Source organism: Carassius auratus, chromosome 3 (assembly GCF_003368295.1).
Source record: "Carassius auratus strain Wakin chromosome 3, ASM336829v1, whole genome shotgun sequence".
Classification (NCBI taxonomy): Eukaryota; Metazoa; Chordata; class Actinopteri; order Cypriniformes; family Cyprinidae; genus Carassius; species Carassius auratus.
The window spans coordinates 28,114,813-28,129,018 of record NC_039245.1 but is presented as its reverse complement, the minus strand read 5'-3'; the positions used below and the strand labels follow the sequence as shown (position 1 = coordinate 28,129,018).

General features: G+C 37.5%; 1 protein-coding gene across 1 annotated transcript in view; it reads right to left on the bottom strand.

The window, feature by feature from the left end:
* The window catches only part of LOC113053276 (cytohesin-3), a 39,856-nt gene extending 27,833 nt beyond the window's left edge, over window positions 1-12,023 (bottom strand). The window contains exon 1 of the mRNA XM_026218181.1: window positions 11,707-12,023. Coding sequence (XP_026073966.1) covers window positions 11,707-11,725 — 19 coding nt within the window. The 5' untranslated portion in view covers window positions 11,726-12,023. The remainder of the gene's footprint in view (window positions 1-11,706) is intronic.
* Between the last annotated feature and the right edge of the window lie 2,183 nt (window positions 12,024-14,206).

Below are 14,206 nucleotides of genomic sequence, written 5' to 3'. Positions count from 1 at the left end.
CCCATTTTTAAATCTTCCCTGGTGCAGAACATAAGTGTTCTTATCGACTAGCATTTATTTTTGAAAAACATATTTCCTCTGTTATCGGATCCAGTTTCTATCAACTTCATCTACTGTCTAAAATCAGAGACTTTCTCACTCCCAAACCTCTAGAAATGGCTGTTCGTGCGTTTGTTGCATCTCGGCCGGATTACTGCAATTGCGTTATATCTAAATCTCAGATTGCGTGCCTTCAGCTAGTCCAAAATACCAGACTTCTTGTGAAGTGTCGCAAACATGAACACATCTCTCCAATTCTCAGATCTCTACACTGGTTGCTGGTTCATCAGAGAATAGACTTGAAAAATCTACTCTGTTTATAAATCTTTACATAACCTATCTCCCGTCTGCCTCTCTGAACTTTCATTTATACACTCCGTCTAGAAGCCTAAGATCTTGCGAGCAGGTTTGTTGGTAGATCCACACACTAGACTCAAGCGTAAAGGGGTGGACTTTGTTATACCCTGCCTTTAGAAATAAGAATGACCCCTTCTCAGTCTGTTTTTAAGTCCCCGCTAAAAACCTATATGTTTTCCTTAATATACTGATTACTGTTATTCTGTAATTTAAAAAAAAACAGGTTGTCCATATATTTATCTGGTTTGCTTTCTGTCTATGTTTTTATAATTTTCTCTACTGTAAAGTACTTTGGTCAACCTTGTGGCTGTTGTAAATGTGCTATACAAATAAAATGAACTTGAACTTGAACTAAGTTTAGAGGGACCTCAGTTTTACCTGCCTGGATATCATCTAACCTGGTTGTGGCTCACATTTTAATCTGTTTAATACAGTGTCTCTGAATGATTATAACATTTCTGAGTGACACCATTAAATCCAGATTATCATCAGGATTTCATTTCTCATCTCCTTCGATGTAATTATTCCAATCAAATATAAAATCTCTATTTCCATCAAGGCCAATCTGAGGTGCAGTGCGATTCGGGGCATCAGTGCCGCCCGTAGGGTGAGACAGTGAAACCTCTGAGGCCTGCAGTGACTCAGACAGGAAATGAGTTTAGAGCTGGATTGATACAGAGCCATGACTGAGACAAACCGGACCGCCGGACACCTAACAGACCTGTTTACACTGGCCCCATCTGTCCAGACAGCACATCTGGATGTGAGGGAGGGGGTGTACTATGACAGGGGAATGCACAGACAAAATCACTCTGTCGCATTATTATGTTTGAAACGTGGGCGACGAGAGCTGAGCGTCCGGTCCTGGCAGCTCTTTATTGCACCATAAGAAATCCTTCAGTTGCTCCGACACTGTTTTATTCATTCCTTGTGAACTGAATTCCTTTAGCCTGAATTTCCTTGGGATTTAATTATAAACTATGGAGAGTTTGTCCAGCTGTGGAGAACCGGGCCAGTGATGAGTTGTTTAAATGAAGATAATCTGAGCCCCATTTTTAATCATCTCTAAGATGTTTTACAAATGGAAACTCTGGGACAATAGCGATTGTGTGGCTCCCAATGAATTACTACTTGTGTGATTAATGCTAATATTTTTAATCTTATCTTAGTATTACATTAATATTTATTTGATTTAGAGTTCTCTGACATTTTCGTCGACAGAAGCACTTCAGTTCAGACTTCAATAACAATATATGACATAAAAATGGCACTATATATTTTTTTTGGCCAATTCGTGAAGTCTTTACATAAATATGTTAAAAAATAAAACGATTTATTTTGATAAATAAACAAGATAAAACACTTAGCAAAACCTATTTCATCTGTTTACTTGCATGTCATGCAAACCTTAACCGGCTGCAGACAACCATGCAAATATGTATTTAAATTATTTAAAGATTAACATACTTTATGTAGGTTAAGCAGTTTGGCAGACAAACATGTTTGGAAACCCCTTGGCTATACCATAAAAACGACCTAAATAGCTTTAAATAAAAACACAACATTTACTTATTTCCAAAATGTTTTCTGAGAATATCCTATATTTGTCGTGGGCCCCCATTTATTACATCCCCTTATGGTAATAATAGTATGATCTCTGATAAAGTATTTGTGACCACATGGTTCAGACAGAAATGTATTTCTCTTACAGTCTTCACACTTGACCTCAATCTCATTATTTCTCTCTGATGAAAAAAATAAAGATCCAAAAAAAAAAAAAACCTTTTTGGAACAAAGGACAAGAATGAAGGTGTGCTACGATAACATATACTAGTTAGGGTGGCACATTACACAAATTAAAACGTTTTAAAAGAGAAAAGTTATGGATATTATCATTTATACTGTGAGATTTATTATATAATGATTCTGAGATGTTGTCAAAATGTACTCCTAGTGTGAACTTGGAATGTCATTTTAAGGAATGTTCATGAATCTAAATCCTCATTTCATAAAACCACTTGGAAGAATTATGAAATCATTGAGCTACAACCTGGAAGAGGTTGTGAAATAAAGGGAAATTTGTTAGTCTATTAAGAAATCTAGGAATCTTAGTTTGTAATTTCACATTCTGCTTCAGACCTCAACAACAATCAGTAAATGCATTGTTAAAATTGTTGACTTAAAATGTGATGTGAAGGAGGTTTTAAGATGCCTCTTTTGTAACTGAAATAAACAGCTCAGCACAGAAACCATTCAAATCTACAGTAATTGGTGATTTCCAGCCACAGCAGAGTGTTGCCAGTAATGAAGTGATGACTGAAGGGTCGCTGGTGACATAACACAGGTGAAGCCCTCGCTCGCAGCTGTGCACTGACTCACGCTCACAGAGCAGCTGTCAAGAATATGAGCTGTGACCCATTTAACCAGCTACACTTTACAAATGATGTCAAACCTGGGTTTGCCACGCGTCCACAGCCAATTATATACAGAGATGCTGCTTTGGGCTAGTTGAACTCATTCACTCTAGATCTGTACCAGACACATTCCAGCATCAGCTCATTTGTCTGTCCAGACTGAATGTGAAATTGCCATAAGATGTGCCAGTATGCACAGCCAACTGATGTGGAGAGTTCACTGTGGACGCACCTACTCCGTTCAATGCTCTCAGAGTCTCATTGCTCTGCTATACGGGAGCGCGCTCTTCCGGCAGACGTGCCCTGGACTCATATAAGGAAATTCCGCTCCATCTAACGTCACACAGAGCCATACTCGAAAAAAACTTTCCGAAACTTTTTTGGAACAGAAATACTCCTTCAAACGTACAACTTAATTTTTGAAACTTTGTCCATGTTTAGCATGGGAATCCAACTCTTTAACAGTGTAAAAAACTCAGTATGCATGAAATAGCATTTCACCCCCCCCCCCCCCCCCTTTTAAAATGACAACTATGGGTTTTCGTAACATAAGGGAATTGTTGCAAGCCGGGACAGACCTCTCAAGAATCGGTGCAACTGAATAGCTTCAGTTGAGTGTCGATTGGTGAAAGCCGATCCATTCGGCTTCTTCAGTTCAATTCACTGGAGGGGAAGATTATCAGTGGCATCTTATTCACTAGACACAACTACTGCTTGGCAGAAGAGGGCTTGAAATATAGTGCACAGCTAACACAGACTAGTTTTATGATCAATATTCCTTTTTTTTTTTTAAGTGCATGCAGAAAGCGAGTTTGCAATGTAACCGTGAGTAAATAGAGACAATTTTCGTATTTATTATCTTACTCTTAAATTCAGTGTTGAGGTTGATTGACTAATGTTATATGATGTTTTTGGGTGTGTTTACACTGAGGATGACACTTTATTTTTAGGGTCCAATTCTCACTATTAACAACAACTTATGCCTCAATAAACTCCTAATTTGCTGCTTATTAATAGTTAGTGAGGTAGATGTTAAGTTTAGGAATGAGATAGGATTAAGGGATCTAAAATCTGCTAATGCAGAATAAGACATTAATACATGCTTTATAAATACTAATAAACAGCCAATATGCAAGTAATAGGCATGATAATATGCAACAAGAAAAAAGTGAGAACTGGACCCTAAACTAAAGTGTCACCACTGATTTAAACAGAGAATCTGGACGGCTTTACAATGTATTTACAGTGTTAACCAAGAAAATACTGAGCAAGGTTAGGTTTATATGCTTTTTTTTTTTTTTTTTTTTTTTTTTTTTTGCAAAAGTACAATGAATGCATTGTATGTACATGTGGGTCAGGGCTGTAAAACCTGGGCTATGATTACTGCATCTAACCTATTTTTAGATGTGCCTATACAGCACATGACCTGCATGATCTCTGTTTTAAACAGACACATGAAAACATGTGCACACATACATATGTCTGGCAGATCAAGCAGAGCTGAATGTCAAATGGTTGAAAAGTCACTGACAAAGGATTGTTCTTTTTTGTATACTTCATCAAAACTGACACCGTACGATAAAGAGACCGTATAGGCCAAACATGTGTGACCGCACACACACACACACACACACACATCTCTGTGGAGCTGCGTGTCAAACAGTATGAATGTTGAATGATGCAGCCTCTTAAATGCGCATCGCCAACAGAAATCCCACATCAAACCAGGAAAGCAGCACATGGATGCAAAGTTATTTGCTGGAAATGCTGGACACAAGAAGGATTGTAGTTCTTAATTAACTATTGACCAACTATGATCATTAACCTGCATCATTTGCATACAGACAAACAGAATGTACCTGCATTACACAAAGTAACCTGTAGTTAATCCCGTAGTTACTCAATTTTTAGAGTTCATTGGTATCAGAATCCCCCCCACAGACACACACACACACACACACACACACACACACAAAACCCAATGCTACAATGTAAAAGTGATACTGATGTGGTTTAACATGGTGTATTGTTGCAGTTGCCAGGATGTCATCAGCTGTTTGCGTATTACTCAACTGTTCTGAGTGTTTTTTAGTATGTTGCAATGCAGTTCCCAGTGTGTCATTGTGAAAGTGATTTCTAGTTGTTTATTACGTATTGGCCAAATAAATTAGGTTTTAGCAGGTTGCTATGCAATCGCTAGGGTGTTCTGATTGGTTAATACTTGGTTATTACTTATTGGTGCAAGAAATAAGCCCACACTTATGAAATTCTGATCTATCAACCCAGGTCCCTTCTTCAGTGTAAGTCTATAGGATGCATTAGATAGTTTTGGCATATATATGTATATAAACAGTATGAATTTCTTTCAGCAGGTTGAACACAAAAGAAGATATTCTGAAGAATGTTGATAACCAAACATTTTATAGCAGCCACTGACTTCCATAGTATTTTTTATATAGCGAGGAAGTCTGTGGCTACCATCAAACGGTGAACATTAAAATATCTTCGTCATTGTGTAAAAGAAATTCATACAGGTTTGTAACAAGTGGAGGGTGAGCAAATGATGACAGAATTTCCATTTCTGGGTGAACTATCCCTTTAACCTTATAGTGAATCTTTCTTAAGCCTGAACTGCTCAACATTGAGAAGATTCTGCCAATGGTTGTGTTGTGCATGACAATAAATGAGAAGACTATAACTCTTAAAAGGTTCACAGCATTTAGCTCCTCTCTGTTCAATAGCCTCTTTCTGAGGACAAATGCTGGAGAGTGGAAGCCCACGCTAGAGGAAAGAGACCTGTTGTCCGAAACCACTGGATACACCTTTTCCTGATCCTTCATCCGCTTGAACAATTTGAGATCCCTTATATAATCTATTCCCCTTCGACTCTACTCCCGCATCCCATTCCAGTCAAAAATACTGCTCTTCAAAAGAGTGGCTCTCTCTCGCTGGAATGCATTTCGCCACATGCTCCAACACTCCAGAGACTCGTCTGCAGTCTGGTTTCCTTTATGAGGGGGTGAAAGAGTCTTCAGTTTTCCTCGCGCCAAAGTAAATTCCTGAAACTGCCGTATTGTTTGTGCAAATGTGTTTCTCATTTTTGATCTGTACTATAAGCTAATTTAGAGTTAGAGGAATTAGCCAAGTATTTTTTAAATATTTGGACCCATACTGGTAAGACACTTTAAATGGTTAAAACGTCAGATTGTTAGTTTGAAGGGTATGTAGTTATTTACATTTGCATACTTCCTTACTGCATTTGCTCACATTGTATGCTGAAGACAAGCTGAGTATTTTAGTAAGCTTTGTTCCAAAGACCAGTGAGCTTAGGCAGCATCGCACGTATCCTTCACAAAGAAGCCATGCCACAATGCTTTACGACGAGCTCAGCAGAAATCATCATGCAAGATAGCAGATGAGTCAAGAGTTTTCTTAATATAGATGGTTAGTATACAACATTTTTGGTAACATTCTTTTGGACACCAATTCTCCCTTCTAATTAACTACTATCTATAGCTTTTGACTCCGTCAACTCTTAACTGTTAGTTGTTAAATGAAGGTATGTGATAGGATAAAGGGATCTAAAATATGGTCATGCAGAATAAGCTATTAATATGTGCTTTATAAGTACTAATAAGCAGCCAATATTCTAGTAGTATGTATGCTGAAAAGCAACTAGTTAATAGTGATAATTGGTCCCTAAAGTGTTATCCATTTTTGTTTTTTTTTAAATGTGCATATACAGGATAGGAGATATCTTAGTTTTTGAATCTGATCACCATTTTTTATCACTGTTTTGGTTGTCCACTGACACAAATCAACAAATCAGTTGATATTCCATGTGGCCAATAAATTTGACGCCCTGAAAACTGCATGTGTAATAATTTAATATTTTGAGAAAAGGCCTATATCATGCTACACTTCTAGACAAAGCTAAAGCTCCAAAAATGACCCTAACCATTTTTAACATTATTTGTTACTATATTGCTTTACGCCTTGCATCTTTTGCAGCATCTCGCACAGGAATGCTGTATTTGTAAGATGACATGTCAAGTTAAAAGAATTTCAACTTTTATACGTAGTGCCACTCATCAATGTCATTTCCAAAACAGTGGATCAAGACCCTGGATGCAGGGCAAGCATCGCAAGCTTTTGTTTACAGTAGCAATGGGCATAGAAACTGTTTATTTGATGGTAACAAGGCAGAGGAGGCATTCTGTGCACTGATCTATAATAGAGAACTGGATTGCTCATGACATCATGAAAGTGAAGCTGCAGCGCCGCCATATTGGTAATCCCTAGTGTGCAGAAACATTCTATTGAATTAATAAGACATTTTATTTTAATTAAATTTAAATGAGAAAACATCACCTTACAAGTCAGCGTTTATAAATCTGAAGTATCTGTGTACATTATTACAATGCAAACACCCTATGCATGTTAACGGTTATTTATTGTCTTTTATGCCAGGATTTTCCCCTACTTATTAAAAAGCTAACGTTACGTTCATTACAGTAGCGAACATGATAAACATCAGACATGACCTCAACATATATATAACAAACTACAAAGTGCTCATTCTGAAATATGAAGAAAGATTTATGCTTTGTATGCTTTGTATGCATTTATACATTTAAAGGTTTATTTCCAAGATAGTAAGTTAAGATTGCCATTTCAGTATATAGCAGTATTAATAGATGCTATTGAATTATTCATTATAATATATATAAATCCATTTCTGATATGAATACGTTCATGTTTAATAATTCCTGGATAATTATGTTCATAAAGAAATAAGCTATATTTTGTGTTGGAACGTTACCTGTGTCGTTACATTGCAGATAACACCTGAAGTTAACATTAATTTACATACACATAACATAAAAACGATTAGCTTCAGATCGGGTGATTTTAGGACAGCTGTTTGAATGTGACTCAATGGTGCTCTCTGCTGGTAGTGATTAGTAAGATGGCGGATCGAACCCTTTGGTGGCTTCACTGTCTGTTGGCGGTTTAGATGTGCGATCCAGTCATATATAGATCAGGGATTCTGTGCTGTTTTTTTTTTTACTTTTCTGAACAATGCATCTCGCGTTTTAGGGGCCGTTTACATGACAATATTTTCAGCTAAAAACGAAAACTTTTTATGCATTTTCATTTACATGACAATGGCATTTTGTGGATTGAAAACATATGTTTGAAAGCAGGTTTCAAAGTGCATGTTTTTTAAAACAGCGACGTCATGCACGTGAGTACATTTAGATATGTAGACATGTGCAGTACGTGTTGATTTTAAAAGCAAGCGCACACAATCATACACGACAATGGTGGAGTATACGGTACTATTGTTGCTGCTCAAGAGTTTGCTAACGCTTCTTCAGCAAAGTGTGGATTTACTTCACCAATATTACAACCAACAGCAGAGACAAATCATATACAACATATAATCATCACTTCCCTACAGGTATTGTTTACTAACAAGGTGACAGCGCCTACTACTGGTCTGGCATATGTAATACAGCGCTTTTGGCCATTTTCTCAGATATGTGTAAATGCAAATCATTTTGAAAATGTTGTTGTGTAATACATCAAACTTAAAAAAATTTGACTACATCGTTGTCATGTAAATGTAGCCTTACATGCAAATAAACCTTCTGTTGCATCTTAAAAACGTGGTGCTTATTTGAGAAGCTGCAAAAGAAGCGAGCACAACAGTATTACATGTCCGTCTAATGTGTGTTTACATATAAAATCAATGGAAACGTGTATCTGGAAACATGTTCTGTGTGAACAGCCCCTTAGGATGCTTAGTTGCCTTTTTAGAAAGTAGACAGTGTGGCACAGTACGTCTGTCAGGCTCGAATAGCATGGTAGCTATGTTGACACTGCACACGTACATGCCACACTTTGTTATGATTTATCCCATCATTTAATCACACCTAAAACTGGTGTTGGAAACAGAGATGAGTTCAAAACAAGGCCATGTTCAGAGTCATGAGTCACTGCTGGGTGTAGACTGATGTTATTTCACAGTGTTGCACTGCTGGTGGTTTCCCTCCTGACGTCATGTGGCTAAATGAAACATACATCATGCTTACAGAAACACCCAATGCCCTACAGCAAAAAGACTCAGTGTACTTAAAACACATAAAATAATCCTGCCTGGTTCCTCTCAGCAGAACATGACTGTGTCACTTCAAATGTGATATAATGACAGCTGCCATAAGCACTACACTGTGACGCAAGGCTTACATTTCTCTGGCATAAAGACAACTTCAACTATATCAAGGTCAAAAATAGGCATGGTTCAGGGTCCTCACTCAACAGGGAAGAGCGTGAATGAATCTGAAAGCTCAATAAGTGAGATCTACATCAGATGAAAAGTGACCCATGCAGAAGCCAAGGTATTTCTGATTTGTACAGGAGGGGTACTTGTACTGGACACTTTAACCAACAGATCCTCTGGGTGACCATTATTAAGGATTCTTAAAGAAATCTAGATCTTTTAACATATTCTGGTCTCTAAATATGACTCTAGTTCTAAGTATGAGCCAAACAAACCCAACAAAATCACCAGTGAGATCCTCTGTGGTCTCCAAATTATACATATTAAAAGTATTACGGGCATAAATCTCTGTATTATAATTTTTTTCTTTACAGTGAGAAACACGGGATAACTATGATATAATCATGTTGGATAAACTGTATACTGTAAAAATAATTTATATAAGTTAATAAAACAAAGATTATTGGAGTACCTTTTAACAAGACAATACTATTTAAGTTTTCAACTTCAAAATTTCGTTAACAACCAAGAAGTAACATTATTTGGGTCCTTACTATTGCACAATGGGAAGCCACTTAAGTAATATCATTGCATTTTTACATTTTAATATTATAATTTTTTTTGTTGCATTTATTTATTTATTTTAAATGAAGAAAATATAAATAATTATCATTAACTGTCCACATCAAGCTCAACTATCCAACATGGGTCACCAAATTATTGTAGGAAATAATGATAAAAGTTGTCTTCAAAGTTTATCAAGTTACAAAGCACCAACAAAATGGTTAGTGACTTTTGTAAATCAGGGTTTCAAACGGGTCTCCAATTTTGTAAACAGGATGAGGAAAAAAAAAGAAACATTTACTGAAAGTTAAGAATCTATAATCAGCTACAATCTGTCACAAGACTCTATTTCGTTTGCGATTCGTGAAAACATTCTTTCATTGGTATTTTCAAATGAGTCTTACTTTTAACAGTCATAATTCATAGTAGTGCGCATGTGACAAGGTGCTGCCTCTCAGTCCAGTTGAATTCATTGGTGGGATCTCCCACAGTGGACCACAGCACTGATTACTGTCCCCCAGCAGGGGCCCCGGTGCTAGCAGAGGAACCCGCATGGAACAGAGCAGCGCTCATTGAGTCTAATCCAGTCTGCTGCTGCCTCTACACCACTGTCAAAACACACCAGCGCTCTGACTGTTAGCTAGTCCTCAGTGTGAACCCGCCGCATTGTGGCCAAGGATTATGTTGAGCATATGCTTTGAATATGCTACTTAGTTTTTTTCTTCTCAGTGAGAAGACCATATCTTGAAATATTACTACACGTGCATGGATATCCATGATGTCCTGAACAAACAAACAAACAAACAAAAAAACCTCAAATCATGCAGCTTGTTCAGGACAGGTGTGCTATGACACTTTTTAGGCTTTTCAGGTCACCTGTCAGATACTAAAATGAGCAGGGGGATCCAAGCCATATCTAGAGACCAAAATATTTCAGATAAATATTGTTTTATCTTTGTTTGGTCAGTAAGATCCATGTGTGATGTATACTGTATATGTTATGTGCTGTAACTAAATAAGTAAGTAAGTTAAATGTATTTATATAGCACCTTTCACAGACAAGAAGTCACAAAGTGCTTTACAATCTGTTAATAAAAAGGATCAACTGTATACAGTACAGCAGCTTCACAGTGATTAAAAGGAAAATATCAGAATAAATGATGCAAACTTTTTCAAATATGAAACAAATTCTAATTCTGCTGTGAAGTATAGTTCTAAATAGACAACAGTGTCACTATTCAGCTCCAGTCATGCAGTTGAGTTCAACTACTGTAAAAAAAAAAAAAGGAAAAAAAAGTTAAACGATTATGAAACAAATTAAAATCCGCTTCAAGCAGCTCTACTGAAGACATTGATGTTGTTATTCAGCTCGAGTCCATTGTTGATTCATTTCAGTTCAGTAACAGAGTTGATGTTGCACAATTCATCAATTATGACACAAATTCGATTAAGCTCTAAAGAAGCTCTACAGAAGGCAACCGTGTCAGTATTCAGCTCAATTCACTTCAAGTTGTGTTCTCATCTGATAGTCAAAAAATATTTAATATCACTGATCTTTACAGCTACAGTCGCTGGAGTTTGTCATTTGACTGGAAGAAAGAGCAGTGCTTCACATGCTGATTCAGACTCATTTGCACTGGACAAACAAATTCTAGTCTAAGATAAGGCTATATGAAATTTTGAGTATAGGCTATGAGTCTTGGAGCTTTAATGTTATGAGCAGTGTGCTACTCTAAAAAAAACACTATTTTACAGAGCAGTTATATATATATATATAGTTATAACTATCTTGTTATCTGCAGACATAGACACACTTTGTAGGTTTTGAAATAATAAGCATGAACATTGTGTCCATAGATGTCTTAGTTCAGAGAGTTTTTTAGATATTTTTTTTTAATGCACCTAAATAATGAATGCAATGCTCTTCGATCTTAATGATATGACACATCTCAGTCTAATGCAATATTAACCCATTACATGATCATCATGTGTACACATACAGTATATCCACATATTTCTCTTGCATTATAACCCTGATGGTCTTACCTTGATTATCTTCGTCCATATCAGCAGATAAAAGCTAAATAATGAAACGGTGTGATGAGAACGCGCTCCAGACACAGATGTGTGCTTTACAATGAGGGGTTTAATATGCTGTTTTTACAAACAGGTCCAGCTTCAAACGGAATATTAGACGGCATAAACTGATACTGTATCTCAATCCTAGTTTAAATCCGCAGCCCGATGTGTTTCTGAGCGAATGAAGGGATACAGCGCTTCTCGGTGTATTCACTGGCGTGGATCAGTAACATCCAGCGCAATAAGCGCTTCAGACACACGGGCATCTGTTTCGCAGCGACCGACACACGTCATCACACTTGCTCCGCCCCTCACGCGCGAATATACCAATCCTACTAAGACGAAGGATTGCAGCATAAATATTAATTAGGCACTGCTGACGTTGCTTGGTAACTGACCTGAAGCCAGTTTTTAACATTTATGGACCTCAAAAAGAAAAACCTTTTTAGTGCTTTACTGGCACATCTGTTTTGCATATGATATTGACAAAGCATCATCATCACACACACACACACACACAAAACAGAAAAGAAGAAATGTAAGTGAAATGTAAATCATTAAAACAGAGCAGAATAAAATATTTATCACAGTTCTTCACTTTACAAACGCCTTCCTTTGAGCCAATCAGGACAAACAACGCATAGCGTAATTAATATTCATGAGCCAGCCTTCACTTTAGTCAAGTCACCTTTATTCATATAGTGCTTTAAACAAAATACATTGTGTCAAAGCAACTGAACAACATTCATTAGGAAAACAGTGTGTCAATAATGCAAAATGATAGTTAAAGGCAGTTCATCATTGAATTCAGTGATGTCATCTCTGTTCAGTTTAAATAAAGTCAATGATATCGCTGTAGATGAAGTGACCCCAACTAAGCAAGCCAGAGGCGACAGCAGCAAGAAACCGAAACTCCATCGATGACAGAATGGAGAAAAAAACCTTGGGAGAAACCAGGCTCAGTTTGGGGGCCAGTTCTCCTCTGATCAGACGAAACCAGTCGTTCAATTCCAGGCTGCAGCAAAGTCAGATTGTGCAGAAGAATCATCTGTTTCCTGTGGTCTTGTCCTGGTGGTCCTCTGAGACAAGGTCTTTACAGGGGATCTGTATCTGGGGCTCTAGTTGTCCTGGTCTCCGATGTCTTTCAGGTCAGTAGAGGTCCTTTCTAGGTGCTGATCCACCATCTGGTCTGGATACGTACTGGATCCGGGTGACTGCAGTGACCCTCTGATCTGGATACAGACTGGATCTGGTGGCCACGGTGACCTCGGAATAAGAGAGAAACAGACAAATATTAGCGTAGATGCCATTCTTCTAATGATGTAGCAAGTACATCGGGTGTTATGTGAAGTGTTTCCGGTTCCGGTTTACCTAATTAATGCAGCCTAAAAATCCTTTAACGGATTTGGATATTAAAAGCATGTTAGTATGTTATGTGTATGCCAGGTTAAAGAGATGGGTCTTTAATCTAGATTTAAACTGCAAGAGTGTGTCTGCCTCCCGAACAATGTTAGGTAGGTTATTCCAGAGTTTAGGCGCCAAATAGGAAAAGGATCTGCCACCCGCAGTTGATTTTGATATTCTAGGTATTATCAAATTCCCTGATTTTGAGAACTTAGCGGACGGAGAGGAGTATAATGTAAAAGGAGTTCATTCAAATACTGAGGTGTTAAACCATTCAGGGCTTTATAAGTAAGAAGCAATATTTTAAAATCTATACGATGTTTGATAGGGAGCCAGTGCAGTGTGGACAGGACCGGGCTAATATGGTCATACTTCCTGGTTCTAGTAAGAACTCTTGCTGCTGCATTTTGGACTAGCTGTAGTTTACAACCAGTGATGGGCAAGCTACTTGGAAAATGTAGTGAGCTAAGCTACCAGTTACTCTACAGTAAATGAAGCTTCACTTCACTGAAGCTACCCCCCTGGGAAATGTAGCAAGCTTAGCTACATCAACAGTAGCTTGCTACATCTAAGCTACTTTTAAAATTCAATTTTTATGTTGAACACGTTTTATTATAAGTCAATGCTATCTCAGTGCTCAAAATTGTCAGTCAAACAGATAGGCAGGTGTAATTGTTTAGTTCAATTGTTTATTGTGTTCCTTATCAATTTGGCAACAATCAAAATGCATTTAATCCATGTAATAATGTACGCACAAGTTTGTGTACGCACCTGTTAGCATTGGCATGCTTAGTATAGGCCTTTGCAGAACAAAATCCAAGTTAAATCAAACTCAACTCAGCTCAAACTACTGTAGCAAAACAATTAAGACCTCCAAACTGTACCCAAAAAAACAAAGTGTGTGTGTGTGTGAGAATGTATGACACGTAGGATATGGCCAGGCTGGACCTTGATAATTTTTACAAGAGGTGTTTATTTTCTCGACAAAGCAGAAGCTTTTCAAAATTTCCGTCAGAAAGGCAGTTTCTCTTTGGTCGGAAGATGACTTTTCCTACACTAAAGA